This window comes from Gnatocerus cornutus, chromosome 1 (genome assembly GCF_029298725.1).
Source record: "Gnatocerus cornutus isolate USDA-ARS CGAHR chromosome 1, icGnaCorn1.1, whole genome shotgun sequence".
Classification (NCBI taxonomy): domain Eukaryota; kingdom Metazoa; phylum Arthropoda; class Insecta; order Coleoptera; family Tenebrionidae; genus Gnatocerus; species Gnatocerus cornutus.
The window spans coordinates 13,274,432-13,292,882 of record NC_142233.1 but is presented as its reverse complement, the minus strand read 5'-3'; the positions used below and the strand labels follow the sequence as shown (position 1 = coordinate 13,292,882).

Below are 18,451 nucleotides of genomic sequence, written 5' to 3'. Positions count from 1 at the left end.
CCTTTATTAATTATGCCGCAATTTATTGGTACTAATAATAAAGCCTAACTTTTCCGTTTTTTGCCATAAAACAAATTTATTATGTTAATTTTATGTTTAATTAGGCCGTATTTCTAATTAGTTTTATAGAGGAACTAATTATTAAATTTATGTTTACCTACATCAACAACGACATGACTAATTTTCAGCATCACTGCAAAATAACTAAGTCGGATCATATTATTTACAGTTGTGAGCAAAAAATTTTGGTACCTTTTGTGGTTTAGCTGGTGTCCAAGACTTATTGTTGCCAAATGTTGTTAGAAAAAAATAGGAATTATTTATCCAATACTTACTTCCATTGACCACTAATCCCGCTAATTGATCGTAAATTAGTTAAGTTGGTAATGTTTTAAATTGCGTGTTATAAAATTTTATTAGCACGTTATTTCACATTTAAAAGTATAAAACGAGAGATTCCATTTACAACTAATTTGTATTAAAATTTAGAACAATTTTAATTATGCTAATTAAAGAAAATGGTAATTGAAAGGCACACGTTTCGGCCGAGTCGCCCAAATTTTTCCCATTTCTCTCTTAAGACAAAAAATTAATGTACAAAACACCTCACATTTTGTCGCATTAAAGCAAGAAGAAGAAACAGTATAACGAGCTAGAGGCACAACCGGCCAGTTCTTGTTCTGCACGAAGTCTAATAACCTTCTGGGCACAACACGGATGAACCTGAGTCCATCTGAAAAGTGAGTGAAACTGGTTGCAATGCGGATAAATAATAACACCTCTGTGCGCCTCAGGGCGTAGCTATTAACCTGTATCTCATCTTTCGTAATGATAATGAGTAACGACGTGCCGGTATCTTCTTACTCAACCTTTCAGAATCTTCGGCGTTTGGTGGATTCCGTCTTCTCTAATTGTTTAAACAAACACGTGCGAAGAAGAGCATTGCCCAACGGCAAGAAAAAAGCTCATAACATACAAAAGAACCAGTTGCACATCCTGGTTACATTCACGGTATTGTGTACCGCCCGATTTCTCTTATGTAAATAACCGGAGAAGTCGCAGAAGCGGTTTCAAGATTTAAAAAATGTTTATTTCTTGTTCTACAATTTTGAAAATAATGGACGTTTGTCAAACCTAACAATCAAAAGTTGGTTAATTTAGCGTTTAAATTACCAGAGTTACATTCCTTTTAGAATATTTTTGGTGTTTCCAGATCATCCAAAAATTAAAAATTTAGGAATCAGTCGTTTTTGCGTTAGCTTGTTGAAATTTGGCACAAATAGTAACTAAAAATAAGTTAGTCATTTCCCCAAATTTGACAGCATTGGTGTTGACAGTACTACAGTTACAAGCATGGATAGTTTTTTTTTGGAAATTTTTAATAAATACAAAGAATAAAATATTCCAAAATTTGTTTGATACACAATGTTGCAATTTAACACAGTTAAAGAACAACTCAAAGATACTTACCTCTCTAAAATTAACTTACGTTAGAAATACCTGAGATACAAATCTTAATAAAACATTTTGTAAATTTCCGAATGTCATGTTGGACTTACAACTTTGTAATTTGGCACTGTTAATAAGCAGTTTTTAATAACTAATATCTTTCAATTTGGGTGACTTGGCATTAAAATTAGGAGAGCTACACATTTTATTTTTTTTTCGGAAATTTTTGTTTCATCTCAGAATAAAAAATTCCAAAATTTGTCATGTTCGACTTACAATAATTATGCATTGTGGTCCTGTTGATAAGCAACTCAAAAATATTTTAAGAAAGGCACTCAAAGTTCCAATTTCACCAATGGAAAAATTTTCAAAAATTTCTGTTTTTTTGTCAAGGCATTTTCCATCAGTTTGTGCTTTAATGAAGGTTTCTCTATTTCTATATTCGCGTTTAGTTTGCCTGATTCAGGAATAAGATAAAAAAATAAGCAAAAAAAAAAAATGAAAAAAAAAATGGAAATAAAAGGGAATCGAATTTGTTGGTATAATAAAAAACAGAGATATCGAGGCATTTGAAGTTCTAAAGCTATCAGGCCGTTCAACATTTAAAACATTTCTTGCTTGTGTTTTTCAAGATAAAATAAAAATAGCTGCAGTTCATAAAAGGAAAAATTATAGCGATAATTAGAAATATTATAACAAATCGGAAGCACTTAAATTTTTACTTAATTTCCAAAATTTCGTTCGTTTCTTAATTCTATGAATATTTTAGAAATTTTCTTGTTTCTGTGTTTAAACAGAAATAATCTAGTAGAAAATAACTGCAGTTCATAAAATGCGACAAATAGGCATTTTATTATAAAATTAACAGATTTTTACTTCATTTTCCAAATTTTGTGTTTATCCTAATTTGTAGATAATTTGGAAAAATCAGAATTTCTGTGTTTAAGTAGACATAATGTAGCAGAAATCAGAAGCAGTTCTTTAATTATTATTTGAAATTAGACGATCTGGACCACAATTTTGTTTGTGAATAATTCGTAAAACTTCTTGTTCCTGTGTTTAAACAGAGATAGTCTGGTAGAAAAGCGCAATATTTTATCAATTTAGTAACAATTAGAAAGTTATTCCGAACAGATCTGAAGTACTTTTTTTAATCCATTTTAAAAAAAAATGTGTTTTTTTTAATTCTGTGCACAAATTCGAAAATTGCTTATTTCTGTGTTTTTTACACAAACATATTCTATTTGGAAAATGTTGCAGTTCATGAAATGGAAACTCATGTCAATAATTAGACTATTTCAGGTCTAGTCGATGTGGAAAACTCAAATTTTTACTCAATTTAAAAAAATCGCATTTTTCTTAATTCTGTACAAACTTCGGAAAACTTCTTGTTTTTGTGTTTAAGTAAAAATAATCAAACTAGAGAATGAACCACAGTTCCTGAAGTAGAATCTTTTAACAGCAATTGGGAATTTGGTCCCGAACTAACAGATATGGAGCTCCTAATTTTATTACTACATTTTTAAAAATTCGTATTTTTCTCAATTTTGTTATACAATTGAAAATATCTTTATTTCTGTTTTAAAACAACATAATCTTGGTGAAAATAACCGCAGTTTAAGAAATGGAAGCTCATAGTGACAATTAGAATTTTTATACCAAACTACTAAGAAATCTAGAGCAAAACACTCAAATTTTACTCTACTTCACTTTCAAAAATTTATATTTTTTTAATTCTATAGATGGCCAGAAAATTCCTCGCTTTTGAATTTAGACAGACTAAATCTAGTTAAAAATAGCTACAAGCAATGAAAAAGAAGCTTATAAGATCAATTAAAAATTTTATACCAAACTCGCAAATCTGAAGCTGAAATTTTTTACTCAATTAAAAGAAAACGTATTTTTTTCTGGAAATAATTCGGAAAACTTCGACTTTCTGTATATAAGGAATGATTATCTACTAGAAAATAGTTGCAGTTTATGAAATAAAAGCTCATAGAATAAATTAGGAATTTTATTCCCAACCATAAGTGCATTTTTTTTTCTTCACTTTTTAAAATTAGACTTTTTTCATATTTTGTAGATAAAATGGAAGTTTTCTTATTTCTTTCTTTAAACAGACATAATCAATTAGAAAATGGCCGCAGTTTATGAAATGGAAGCTCATAGCGAGAATTAGATTTTTTATACCGAACCACTAAGAAATCTAGAGCAAAACACTCAAATTTTTACTCTACCTCACTTTCAAAAATTTATATTTTTCTTAAATCTATAGATGGTCAAAAAATTCCTAGTTTTTGAATTTAGACAGACTAAATCTAGTTAAAAATAGTTACAAGCAATGAAAGAGAGGCTTATAAGATCAATTAAAAATTTTATACCAAACTCGCAAATCTGAAGCTGAAATTTTTTACTCAATTAATTAATCCTGCAAATAATTTGGAAAACTTCGACTTTCTGTGTAATAAGCAATGATTATCTACAACAAAATAGTTGCAGTTTATGAAATAAAAGCTCATAGAAAAAGTTAGAAGTTTTATTCCCAACCATAGGTGCATTTTTTTCTCCACTTTTTAAAATTTGACTTTTTTCATATTTTGTAAATAAAATGGAAGTTGTTTTATTTCTTTCTTTAAACAGACATGATCAATTAGAAAATGGCCGCAGTTTATGAAGTGGAAGCTCATTGCGAGAATTTGATTTTTTATACGTAACTACTAAAAAATCTAGAGCAAAAAAAACACTCAAATTTTTACTCTACTTCACTTTCAAAAATTTATATTTTTCTTAAGTCTATAGATGGTCAGAAAATTCCTCGTTTTTGAATTTAGACAGACTAAATCTAGTTAAAAATAGCTACAAACAATGAAAAAGAAGTTTATAAAATGAATTAAAATTTTTATACCAAACTCGTAAATCTAAAGCTGAAATTTTTTACTCAATTAAAAAAAAAGTATTTAAAAAAGTATTTTTTTTTAATTCTGGAAATAATTCGGAAAACTTCGACTTTCTGTGTATAAGCAATGATTATCTACTAGAAAATAGTTGCAGTTTATGAAATAAAAGCTCATAGAAAAAATTAGGAATTTTATTCCCGACCATAAGTGCATTTTTTTTCTCCACTTTTTTAAAATTTGACTTTTTTCATATTTTGTAAATAAAATGGAAGTTTTCTTATTTCTTTCTTTAAACAGACATGATCAATTAGAAAATGGCCGCAGTTTATGAAGTGGAAGCTCATAGCGACAATTAGAATTTTTATACCAAACTACTAAGAAATCTAGAGCAAAACACTCAATTTTTTCAAAAATTTATATTTTTCTTAAGTCTATAGATGGTCAGAAAATTCCTCGTTTTTGAATTTAGACAGACTAATTCTAGTTAAAAATAGCTACAAGCAATGAAAGAGAAGCTTAAAAGATCAATTACAATTTTTATACCAAATTCGCAGATCTAAAGTTGAACTTTTTTACTTAATTTAAAAAAAAATATTTTTTTTTAATTCTGGAAATGATTCGGAAAACTTCGACTTTCTATGTATAAGCAATGATTATCTACTAGAAAATAGTTGCAGTTTATGAAATAAAAGCTCATAGAAAAAATTAGGAATTTTATTATTACAATTTCACCAGTGGAAAAAATTTCGAAAATTTATAAATGACTGTAATTTTGGATTACTAGAGAAACCTGAGAAATTCAGTTTGTCAAAAATGTCGATATAAACTCGCCCCTCTGGAGAAATGTGAAACACATCAGCCCCACCATTGAAATGTAAATTTAATTGATATTTGCAAAACTTAAATTAACATACTTCTCTTTGTGGTTTCCAGCCAAAGAATTCTGACGTTAATTAAACTAAGCTACAAAGTAAAATAATTAAAATCAGAAAATTCGCGCGGATTTGCTGTTGAAATTAACAATCCGAAAATTGAAATTGAAATTTTTATTGAAAATCGAAATCAATCGACTTTTTTTCTTTCAGAAACGTCGATGACGAGCCACACACCAAAGCCCATAGACCTACCCAAATCCATGAACATGTTAGCAGAAGACCAAATAGGCGAAGAGCTCAAAGGGCGAGCTCTCAACTTTACCATGAGCGAGTCCAGCACAGGGAACGTTCTATCTTCAAATACCACTCACGACCAATTCGGTGACCTCAGTGATGTTAGCATCGGCGAAGACGAGGACGACCACGATATGCAAACCGAAAGAATATTGACACCTAAAGTAACTGAACATAATAACGTCACGACAAATAGTACAGTTCAAGGTACCCCGTTGTAAAATTACAGCTCGCGATGTGACCTTCTAACGTTGTTTTGCAGGGATTTGCGAAAAGGGCGGCTTGACCTATGAAAATGGAGAAAAGTTGGAGATTGGGTGTGATTCGGTCTGTACGTGTAGAAGTGGGAAAATGGAATGTGAAGATCGGTGTAAAAAGCCGTTTTTACGCAAGGGGAAGAAAATCGATGATCCTCTTTGTACGGCGAAGGATGCAGAAGACACGTGTTGCTCAATATTGGTTTGCGCGGCTGATACAGGTGCGTTTTTAAGTTAGGTGTAGAGGAGTTCAAGTTGGAAGCTTCTAGTAGGAAATAGATGAGGAAAATTAGAAGTTAGGCGCTGATTTGGATACGAAAAAGAGAGTACGAAAAATGGTACTTTTTTGACCACCTTCCACAACATTTCGTTACTTCTTCAAATAGTTACACCTCTTTTTCGGTATATGATCGATTTAGCTCTAAAACTGAATTGTAAATATTTGTGGTCTTATATGTAGGTTATTAAAAGTAGAAAAAGTATTACAGAAAAGGTACAATTTTGGACGTAGGCACATTTAGATCCCGCACAAAAGAGAAAAGAATGTATAGATGCATTATGTAGATACTCCAGGCAATAACTGTATAAATCACATAAAATTTGTAAAATTAGCTAAATCCAAAGTAACTCAAGACTAATTTAAAAAATCAAAAAGAATTGGCGTTTTGAAAAAGTGCAATTATGGAATTTGGAACTTATAAATTCGGTACTTTTAGAATCTATTAGGACACACGAATTTTCTCTTTAATGGTGTGTGGTTTTAAAATATCGATTTTTTGCAAATATTTGGAGATTTTTTCTGACTAGATAATTATAATAGTCAATATCTTAAATTGCTGGGCATCAACGTTCGGTAATTAATTTAATATTTTAGATTCGGCCCTGTAATGTTGGTAGTTTTAATGGCAACGAAAGGAAATTTAGGAAAATTGTTACTTTTAAGTGGCTAATTCACTGTTTTAAATCTCAAAATTTCTGAACGGCGGGGACGAATTTTAGAAATTTTTGTTTAAAGAATGAACCAAAAGTAGCTAATATTTAGCATTCGGTCCTGTAATTTTGGTAGTTTTAATGGCAACTTAATGAAATTTAAAGAACTTGCTAGCTTTGACTGCATAATTCATTGTTTTTAATCTCATAATTTTAGAGCGACAGGAACGAATTTTAGAAATTCTCGTTCAGAGAATGGACCAAAAATATCCAATATCTTGCATTCGGCTCTTTAATTTTGGTTGTTTTGTTGCCAACGTAATAAAATGTTAAGAACTTGCTAGCTTTGAGTACGTATTTCACTGTTCCAAATCTTATCATTTTAGAGCGCCAAATTTCCAAATATAAGCCAAATTTCCAATATTTTGTCTTGGGCCCTGTTATTTTAGTAGTTTTAACGCCAGCCTAATGAAATTAAGGGAAATTATTACACTTATGTGGCTAATTCACTGTTTTAAATCTCAAAATTTTTGGACGACGCGGACAAATTTTAGAAATATTCTTTTAGAGAATAGGCCAAAAATATCCAATATATCGCATTGGGCCCTGTAATTTTGGTAGTTTTAATGCCAAGGAAGTGAAATTTGAGGAAGCTCTTACTTTTAAGTGGCTAATTCACTGTTCTAAGTCTCAAAATTTTTGAACGATGTGGACAAATTTTTAAAAATTTTGTTTAAAGAATGGACCAAAATTGCTAATATTTAGCATTCGGCGCTGTAATTTTGGTAGATTTAATGCCAACTTAATGAAATTTGAAGATCATGCTAGCTTTGAGAACATAATTCACTGTTCTTAATCTCATAAATTTAGAGCCACAAAGACGAATTTTAGAAATTTTCGTTTAGAGAATGGGCAAAAAATATCAAATATTTTGCATTCGCCCTTGTAATTGCGTTAGTTTTGATGCCCATATTATAAAATTTTGGGAACTTGTTACTTTTGAGTGGCTAATTTCACTTTTCTAAATTTCAAAATGTTTGAACGACGAGAACGAATTTTAGAAAATTGGCCAAAAATATCCAATATTTCGTATTTGCCCCCTTTTTTTTTTTGATAGTTTTAATGCCAACGTAATGAAATTTGGGGAAATTGTTACTTTTGAATGGCTAATTTACTCCTCTAAATCTCAAAATTTTTTAAGGACGGGGACGAATTTTAGAAATTTTCATTTAGAGAATGGACCAAAAATAGCAAATATTTTGCATTTGGCTCTTTAATTTTGGTAGTTTTGATGCCAACGTAATGAAATTTTAAGAACTTGCTAGCTTTAAATGCATAATTCACTGTTCTAAATTTTATAATTTTAGAGCAACAGGAACGAGTTTTAGAAAGTATTGTTTAGAAAATGAAGCAAAAATATTCAATATTTTGCATTCGGCCCTGTCATTTTAATAGTTTTAATGCCAGCATAATGAAATTTAGGGAAATTATTACTTTTGAGTGGCTAATTCACTGTTTTAAATCTCAAAACTTTTGAACGACGGAAACAAATTTTAGAAATGTTTGTTTAAAGAATAGACCAAAATTGCAAATATTTAGCATTCGGCGCTGTAATTTTGGTAGTTTTAATGCCAACTTAATAAAATTTGAATATCATGCTAGCTTTGAGAACATAATTCACTGTTCTTAATCTCATAAATTTAGAGCCACAGAGACGAATTTAGAAATTTTCGTTTAGAGAATGGGCAAAAAATATCAAATATTTTGCATTCGCCCTTGTAATTGCGATAGTTTTGATGCCCATATAATAAAATTTTGGGAACTTGTTACTTTTGAGTGGCTAATTTCACTTTTCTAAATCTCAAAATGTTTGAACGACGAGAACGAATTTTAGAAAATTGGTCAAAAATATCCAATATTTCGTATTTGCCCCTATTTTTTTTTGATAGTTTTAATGCCAACGTAATGAAATTCTAGGAAATTGTTACTTTTGAATAACTAATTTACTCCTCTAAATCTCAAAATTTTTTAAGGACGGGGACGAATTTTAGAAATTTTCATTTAGAGAATGGACCAAAAATAGCCAATTTTTTGCATTTGGCTCTTTAATTTTGGTAGTTTTGATGCCAACGTAATGAAATTTTAAGAACTTGCTAGCTTTAAATGCAAAATTCACTGTTCTAAATTTCATAATTTTAGAGCAACAGGAACGAATTTTAGAAAATTTCGTTTAGAGAATGAGGCAAAAATATTCAATATTTTGCATTCGGCGCTGTTATTTTAGTAGTTTTAATGCCAGCATAATGAAATTTAGGGAAAATATTACTTTTGAGTGGCTAATTCACTGTTCTAATCTCAAAATTTTTGAACGATGTGGACAAATTTTAAAAAATTTTGTTTAAAGAATGGACCAAAATTGCTAATATTTAGCATTCGGCGCTGTAATTTTGGTAGATTTAATGCCAATTTAATGAAATTTGAAGATCATGCTAGCTTTGAGAACATAATTCACTGTTCTTAATCTCATAAATTTAGAGCCACAAAGACGAATTTTAGAAAATTTTGTTTAGAGAATGAGCAAAAAATATCCAATATTTTGCATTCGCCCTTGTAATTGCGATAGTTTTGATGCCCATATAATAAAATTTTGGGAACTTGTTACTTTTGAGTGGCTAATTTTACTTTTCTAAATCTCAAAATGTTTGAACGACGAGAACGAATTTTAGAAAATTGGCCAAAAATATCCAATATTTCGTATTTGCCCCTATTTTTTTTTGATAGTTTTAATGCCAACGTAATGAAATTCTAGGAAATTGTTACTTTTGAATAACTAATTTACTCCTCTAAATCTCAAAATTTTTTAAGGACGGGGACGAATTTTAGAAATTTTCATTTAGAGAATGGACCAAAAATAGCTAATATTTTGCATTTGGCTCTTTAATTTTGGTAGTTTTGATGCCAACGTAATGAAATTTTAAGAACTTGCTAGCTTTAAATGTATAATTCACTGTTCTAAATTTCATAATTTTAGAGCAACAGGAACGAATTTTAGAAAGTTTCGTTTAGAGAATGAGGCAAAAATATTCAATATTTTGCATTCGGCGCTGTTATTTTAGTAGTTTTAATGCCAGCATAATGAAATTTAGGGAAAATATTACTTTTGAGTGGCTAATTTCACTTTTCTAAATCTCAAAATTTTTGAACGACGAGAACAAATTTTAGAAATTTTCGTTTAAAAAATTGGCCAAAAATATCCAATATTTCGTATTTGCCCCTATTTTTTTTTATAGTTTCAATGCCAACGTAATGAAATTTGGGAAAATTGTTACTTTTAAATGGCTAATTTACTCCTCTAAATCTCAAAATATTTTAAGGACGGGGACAAATTTTAGAAATTTTCATTTAGAGAATGGACCAAAAATAGCTAATATTTTGCATTTGGCTCTTTAATTTTGGTAGTTTTGATGCCAACGTAATGAAATTTTAAGCACTTGCTAGCTATAAATGCATAATTCACTGTTTTAAATTTTATAATTTTAGAGCAACAGGAACGAATTTTAGAAAGTTTCGTTTAGAGAATGAGGCAAAAATATTCAATATTTTGCATTCGGCCCTGTCATTTTAGTAGTTTTAATGCCAGCATAATGAAATTTAGGGAAATTATTACTTTTGAGTGGTTAATTCACTGTTTTAAATCTCAAAATTTTTGAACGACGTGAACAAATTTTAAAAAATTTCGTTTAGAGAATGAACCAAAATTGCTAACATTTAGCATTCGGCGCTGTAATTTTGGTAGTTTTAATGCCAACTTAATGAAATTTGAAGATCATGCTAACTTTGAAAGCATAATTTACTGTTTTTAATCTCATAATTTTAGAGCCACAGAGACGAATTTTAGAATTTTTCGTTTAGAGAATGGGCCAAAAATATTCAATATTTTGCATTCGCCTTTGTAATTGCGATAGTTTTGATGCCAACCAAATGAAATTTGCGGAAATTGTTACTTTTAAATAGATAATTCACTGTTTTAAATCTCAAAATTTTTCAACAGCGGGGACCAATTTTAGAAATTTTCATTTAGAGAATGAGCCAAAAATATCCAATATTTTGCCTTGGGCGCTGTAATTTTAGTAGTTTTAATGCCAGCATAATAAAATTTAAGGAAATTATTAGTTTTGAGTGGCTAATTTACTTTTCTAAATCTCAAAATTTTTGAACGACGAGAACGAATTTTAGAAATTTTCGTTTAAAAAATTGGCCAAAAATATCCAATATTTCGTATTCGCCCCTGTTATTTTGAAAATTGTGGAAATTGTTACTTTTGAATGGCTAATTCACTACTCTAAATTTCAAATTTTTTTAAAGACGGGGACGAATTTTAGAAATTTTCGTTTAGAGAATGGACTAAAAATAGCTAATATTTTGCATTTGGTTCTTTAATTTTAGTAGTTCTGATGCCAACGTAACGAGAATTTAAAAACTTGCTAGCTTTAAATGCGTAATTCACTGTTCCAAATTTCATAATTCTAGAACAACAGGAACGAATTTTGGAAATTTTCGTTTAGAGAATGGGCCAAAAATTTTCAATATTTTGCATTCGGCCCTCAAATTTTGGTAGTTTCGATGTCAAAATAAGGATATTTGGAGAACTAATTACTTCTGAGTGGTTAACTCCCTGTTTTAAATCTGATAATTTTAGAACAACAGGGACGAATTTTAGAAATTTTCATTTAGAGAATAAGGCAAAAATAGCCAATATTTTGCATTCGGTCCTGTAATTTTGGCAGTTTTAATGTCAACATAAGGAAATTTGGAAAAGTTGTTAGTTTTGAGTGGTTATATTTAACTGTTCTAAATCAAAAAATCTAAAAATCTGAAAAGCTAAAAATTTGATAATCTAATATTAATATATTTCTAGATTATCTAGCAATATAATAATATTAAATACAATCCCAATTTTTTTTCCAATTTTAACAAGAGTTTCCGAGTGTTTTAAGACACGAGTGCCATAAGGAGAGTTTTTATACATGTACCTTACAACGTTTTATTTACGATTCTTTCATTTCAAATTTATAAAAATGTTAATTAAGAATCATCTGTCATTAAATGTCAAAATAAATAAAACTTGACAGCTGATTTTTCGTATCTGAGAAAACAGTGTGCAATAGCCAAAGCTACCTAAACCTTAAAAAAAATAAACGCCTATTTTTCGCACAATCGTAGACAAAATTTCTCTAGCGACTTCTCAATTTCCAAGAAAAACAACTATGTCCTCCACTTTCACCACTCTAGAAGTTACCAACTTAAAACCCCCCATTCTAACCGCGCTTACTCATCCCCGAAATTTTCCTCACAGAAACCGAACCGTTAGAAATCTGTACGTTCAATAATCACACGTACCACCGAGGAGAGACGTTCAACAAAGCGTGTGATGAAGTTTGCAGTTGCGAAATTGCTGGAAAATTATCGTGCAAACCACGTTGTCCAATGATTAATAAAACCAGCGACCAATGCGTGGAATTACAAGACCCCAATGATCCGTGCTGCAAGAAGCTGCTTTGCGATGTAACGTTAGATGACCACGAAAAAGAAGAAGTCATGCAGAAACACAAATTAGTTAAGGCGAAATTTTTGAATGGGACAACAGTTGAGTTGAAGTTTGACCCCAAACCGGGGGAAAAAGAAGAGATTTTTGTTGATGGCAGCGCGGATCAGAGTAATTGGAAGACGTACAAAATTCGCGAGGGGAAGTATGTTGATGTTATGAATGACACGAAGTTTATGAAGATGGAGAATGACAACGATGTGGTTAAAGTCGAGAATGAAGAAGAAGGGGGAATTGGGTGTAAGTACAATGGGATGAGTTTCAAATTGGAGGAAGAGTACAACGACAATTGTACGTCTTTGTGCGTTTGCAAGGAAACTGGAATGAAGTGTTTGAAGTTGGAGTGTCCAACTTACTTTGGGGTGGATGTGTTAGACCCCAATTGTATAGAATGGGAGACTGTGCCCCCAAATTTCCAGCCGACACCTCCAAACTGTTGTCCGGAACAACTCAAATGTAAAAGTAACGGCTCGTGCGTTTACGAAGGCGAAACTTACCAGAACTGGCAACAAGTCCCTGAGAATATTACTGGTTGCGAAAAGAGGTGTTACTGCGAAATGGGGAATGTGGAGTGCCAGAACATTTGCCCACCTGTTACTGCGTTACCGCCGCCTAATTTAGCGTGTCCGGCGCACCAAGCCATCGTCGATCATGCAGCTGATGATGATTGTTGCATGTATTGGATCTGCAGCGCTCAGCCAGGTACGTTCGCTTTTAATTGCGGTCTTTGTGGGCACACTAACAGCTGTACATAAGACAGGACTGACTAATTACTTTCCACTCTGTATATATTTTGGACACGGCTTTGGTAGGGGTCCGTTAAGTTACCCCCCCCCAGTTCTAGAATTTCTATAAAATATTACGCCAATGCGCTAATTATGCGCCAAAATTTTCATTTTTTGCGCTGCCTCCCCTGGAAAGTTACAATCATTTCTTTGTTACCTGCGTCAGCCCCCTCAGTTAACAAAATTAATTGATTTTTATGTCAATCAATTGCGCCAATTAATTTTTTTTGCCTTTCACTGAAAACCTTCAAAAACAAACCTCGAATACTCAGGTACGTCAATATGAGTAAATTATTCGCTTTGTAAATAAATTAACATTTTGCATTTTATGTAAAAAAACGTATTTTTTAGTGTTTATTTTAAACAATTTAATTACTACGGTGGCATTCGAAGCGTACGATTTTCAGGTAAATCATAATTATTCATACATAATAAAAAAAGGTGTTTGCAACACGTACATAACAAGACTCGCCTACTAAACAGAAACGATTAGTTCGCAAAAACTGTATTTTAGGTACTGGTAAAAAAACATTACATCTTGTGACGAATTTTACGTCTTTTAGCATATTATTCATTTTGTTTTGCTTTTTTGTTCATTAAAATGTTCTTTGATTGTAGCTGTCAAAAAAGAACGTATTTATCGACTAGTCTTGGGTTTTTATCATTTTTCCTCTTCCATTTTGCAAACAGAATTATAGAGGTCATCACTTTTTGCCAAAATAGTTGAAAAAAAAACAAAATAATTTAAAACAATTATAAGGAAAAGTCTAAACAAACTGGAAAGAATTAAAAAAGTCGAGGAAAATAAATCTAAGAAGAATATTTGATTATATTGAATTATATTGAATATAATTTTCCGGGCAATAGAAAAAATTCTAATAGCGCTTTTATTTTTAAATATTGGAAGATAAAATTTTATCAATTTGTTGTAATAAGTTTATAAATTACAAAAGTGAACCAATTTTGCATTTAGGCGACTGATTTATAGAAAATTTAAATAGAATTTGAGGAGAGTTTAAAGAAAATCTTGGACCAAATGTATAAAAAATCTGCAAAAATTAGAGGGCGTTTAGAATTACCAAATCTATAGAAAGTATAGTCTAAAGACAATCTAGGAAAAATCTAAAAACGAAATATTAAATATCTAGAAAATTCAATGGCCATCGAAAGTCTACAAAAATCTGTAAAATCCAGAAAATTTTAACAGTTCTAAAGTATTCGGGAAAAATATAAAGACTATTTAACAATTTATTAGAAAATCTAAGAAGAATCCGGAGACATTAATAATTTGTTTTTGGTCTTACAATTTTGGAATTTGGCAGAATTAATAATCGTTCATTCTTGAATTCCTAAAATTAGGAAAATAGAATTATTGGGATAATCTATCATTCGATTGCTCCGATCCGATATTTTTCCATTTTTATGACTCTTGACTGTGTTTCTTGGATCTTTCAAATTCTTTTTATACTTTGAATTTCTTACATTATTTGGGTACCTTACAATTTTCTTTTTTTTTCTTCTTGCATTATTTGGATTCTTTCGATTTTATTTCATCAATTGCCTTAGGTCTTTCGTTTTTATGTTTCTTTGTATTTCTTCAATTCTTAATAAATCTTTATATTTTTAGCATAGTTTGCATTTATAGAATTATTAGGATTCTCTTCATTTCTGTTTCTTTTTTTAATTATTTGGATTTATTTATATGCTTTACATGTTTCCCTTGATTTGGATTTTTGCTACCCTTTGTTTCTTTTGTTTCTTAATTTTTTCGATTTTTTCATTCTAGTTTCTTTCCATTTTTTTGTGTTTTTGGTTCTAAAATTTTGAAATTTAGTAGAGCTAATGTAAGCTTGTCAGAAGTAGTAATGCTTCTAAATTTTCTGCTTGTATTTCTAAAATTTGCCAAAAAACGAAATTTGATATAGAATGTTTGATGTTTTTACTCCGTTCTAAAATAAAAAATTCTAAAAAATCTGTTTCTGGTCGTGGAATTTTGTAATTTGGCACAAAATAGAGGGAATCAAGAGAAAATCTGTTGAATGCAAATAGAATTGAATAAATCAAACGTAGATCTAAGCAATTTAAGTATAATCTTGAAAAAAAAAAAATATTTAAAAAAAAATGAACAAAAACGAAACAAAAACTAGAGAGAACATAAATCTAAAGAAAACCTAAAAAGAATTTAGATAGTATCGAGAAAATGTTAAGGCAATTCAGATAAACTAGACAAAATATGAGAAAACTAAAACTTCATTAAATAAAAAGTATAGAAAGAGAATAAATAAATCTAAAGAATTTAGCTAAAATTTTGAGAGAATTCAATTTAAAGAGAATGTCGACAAGAATTCTAGAGAATCCAGAGACAATGCAGAATAGTTCAAAAAAAATCTCGAAAATTCACACAAAACAGAGAAATTATCTGAAAGATAATAAAACAAGACTCTAAAGAGAACTTAAGAAAGAATCTAGAAAATGAAGCAAAATTGGGAAGACAATGAGAAAATCTTGAGAGAAAATTCTGTGGTTCTATAGAAACTAGAAAAAAAGTCAAATTTTATATACAATTTGCATTAGCCAAAACTTTATCTTTATCGGTGATAAAAAACAAATTTATGCGAGACCCTGTATAATTGACATAATTGTTTGACAAAAAAAAGAATATTGACGTACCTGAGTTTTTCGAGGTTTGTTTTTGAAGGTTTTCAGTGAAGAGCAAAAAAACAGTAATTTGCGCAAAATAGCGCATAATTGGCGCAATTGATTGACCTAAAAATAAATTAATTTTGTTAACTGGGGGGGCTGACGCAAAAAATGATTGTAACTTTCTAGGGGAGGTAGCGCAAAAAATGAAAATTGTGGCGCATAATAGCGCATAATTAGCGCATTGGGCTATGTAATATTTTATAGAAATTCTAGAACTGGGGGGGCTAACTTAACGGGCCCCTTTGGTAGTAGTTGTCGAAATATGAAAAGTGGACGTTGACGAGTGTATTTCAGAGACCGGACGAAACGAAACTCAGACAAACTCGAAGGCTCCTTCTAAAAACATGGGGCCGCTGTTGGTGTACGCCAACCATAACGACAGCTCTGTTGATAAGGAGAGACCTCCTCCAAACGTGCTCCCAGACGAGAATCCTTTCTATCATAAAACCACCAAGGACGAGAACAAGGAGACGTTCTTAGGGCCGTACAATCCTAGTTACAAAAAACCTTCCGATCCCAAAAAACAGAAACCGAAACCGATGTTTGTCACTCCTCCCAGTACCATTAAGACCCAGCACTTCCAAGGGACGCAAGACGAGCTCTTGCAGTTCATCCATCAACATCCAGAGATCAGTAACTATCCTTCGGGATCCGTTGTGGAAGTCCACAACGTCCCGGCGAAACCCCAGACTCCTTATATGGGACGTCCGCAACATTTCATTCCCTATGTGATTCCCCAGAATGGCAACGTCGATGAATTACCACCCGGCATTACTCTCGAGCAAATTTTGCAAGAAGTACATAAAAATGCCAATCCTCATGGACACGTTCTACCTTTCCCTCCTAATCAGTTCAGTAACGGACCGGTACTGTTAGCCCCACAAAGTCCAATTATAGCAAATAGACATAATTCAACGTTACAAGGTTTGTAAGTAAATCAAAACGATTCATTGCTCAATGACTGATGCAGGTCAAATGTTCCCTGGAGGTTACCCGAACGTACCAGTTCAAAATCAGGAGGATATCAGTGTTACGACTTTGGAGGCCGTGGATGCTCATACTGTGAGACTTGCGTTTGTGGTACCGCCCATCATTGTGGGGCTTCATGGGCGGGTGGAAGTCAGATACACCCGGCACGAGTAAGTTACAGTCCAGGGTTGGAAAAATTGGGCTTGTTTAACAGTAGTTTCAATTTTTGAGTTTTCAAGCGCTACCGCCAGTTATTTATTTATTTATTGATGGTTTTAAGAATTTCAGAAATTATTATTTTCGACTTATTAGCCATAACAATTTTTGAAAAAAATGAATTTTTATTTCAAACATATCTTTATAGCTTAGTTATCTTTGCGACAATAACTTTGAAATTTGCAGAAGTTATGGTTTTCAACTTTTTTATTAATCTAACAAAGTTGCATAATTCTTGAAAAAACGGTACAAATTTTAGAGTTGTTTTCTCCATGAAGACAACTTTTACATTTTTTCAAAGAAGAATTGCTTCATAACTAAATTATTTATAGTACAATAACCTTGAAAATTGACAAAGGTACTCCTCTTAACTTCGTTATTATTTCGTTTTTGCAAGATAATTAGAAAAACGACACGGCTTTTTAAAAAAAATTCTTTAAAGAAAACCTACATTTTTGAAATTTGGCAAAAGTAGCGTGACGATTCAGTTATTTGTAGGATAATAACCTTGAAATTTGCGAAAGTTAACTTTTAGATTAAGCTCGCAAACTGGTGAACTTATGGAAAAAAGGGCACACAATTAAAAAATGTTTGTTGTTTAAAGAAACATAATTTTTCCAAATTTTCCAAAAATGCTTCATAACTCAGTTATTTGTCAAACAATAACCTTAAAAATTGCGAATGTTGCTCCTCTTAACTTCGTTATCAATCCTAGAAAGTTACAAATTTATTGAAAAAAACGGCACAAACTTTAGAATTTTTTTTTCTCGTAATGTAGCATAAATTTTGAAATTTTTCAAAAAACGTTATAACTGACTTATTTATAGGAAAAGAACCTTAAATTCCCAAAAGTTATTATTTTTAATTTCGTTATTAACCTTTGAAAAATGCAGAACAATTGAAAAAACGACACAGGTTTTAGATTTTTTTTTAATTAAAATTTTTAGAAAATGTAAAAATAGCGTCACAATTCAGTTATTTGTTAACTAATTACCTTCAAATTTGCGAAAGTTACTTCATTACACTTCTTTATTAAACTCGCAAAATAACAGTTGTATTGAAATAAGAACACAAATTTTAAAAATGTCTCTTTTTTAAAGCAACCTAATTTTTCAAAATTTTTCAAAAATTGCTCATAAGTCAGTTATTTATCATACAATAATCTTGAAAATTGCCGAAGTTACTCCTTTTAACTCCGTTATTCAACCCCAAAAATTGTACTGAAAAAACGGCGAAACTGCAGAATAATTGGAAAAACGACACAAATTTTAGAATTTTTTGTTTTAAAAAATACCTACATTTTTAGAAATCTTACAAAAGTAACGTCACAACTTAAAAACTTGTAGAATGATAACCTTGAAATTTGCAGAAGTTGCCATATTTAACTTCTTTATTAAGTTCAGAAAATTACACTTTTTGAAAAAAGGGCACAAATTTGAAAAAAGTTTATCGTTTAAAAGAACCTTATTTT

At 30.8% G+C, this 18,451-nt stretch overlaps 1 protein-coding gene across 2 annotated transcripts in view; it reads left to right on the top strand.

Annotated features, from left to right (window-relative positions):
• sas (stranded at second transmembrane protein) overlaps positions 1 to 18,451 on the top strand; it is a 48,881-nt gene that overhangs the window by 26,805 nt on the left and 3,625 nt on the right. Inside the window, exons 2-6 of one of the 2 annotated variants that reach the window (XM_088038999.1) lie at positions 5,432 to 5,722; positions 5,778 to 5,993; positions 12,059 to 13,009; positions 16,090 to 16,719; positions 16,766 to 16,934. In XM_088038999.1, coding sequence (XP_087895125.1) covers positions 5,432 to 5,722; positions 5,778 to 5,993; positions 12,059 to 13,009; positions 16,090 to 16,719; positions 16,766 to 16,934 — 2,257 coding nt within the window. The remainder of the gene's footprint in view (positions 1 to 5,431; positions 5,723 to 5,777; positions 5,994 to 12,058; positions 13,010 to 16,089; positions 16,720 to 16,765; positions 16,935 to 18,451) is intronic. The other variant, XM_088039007.1, reaches the window with a different exon arrangement.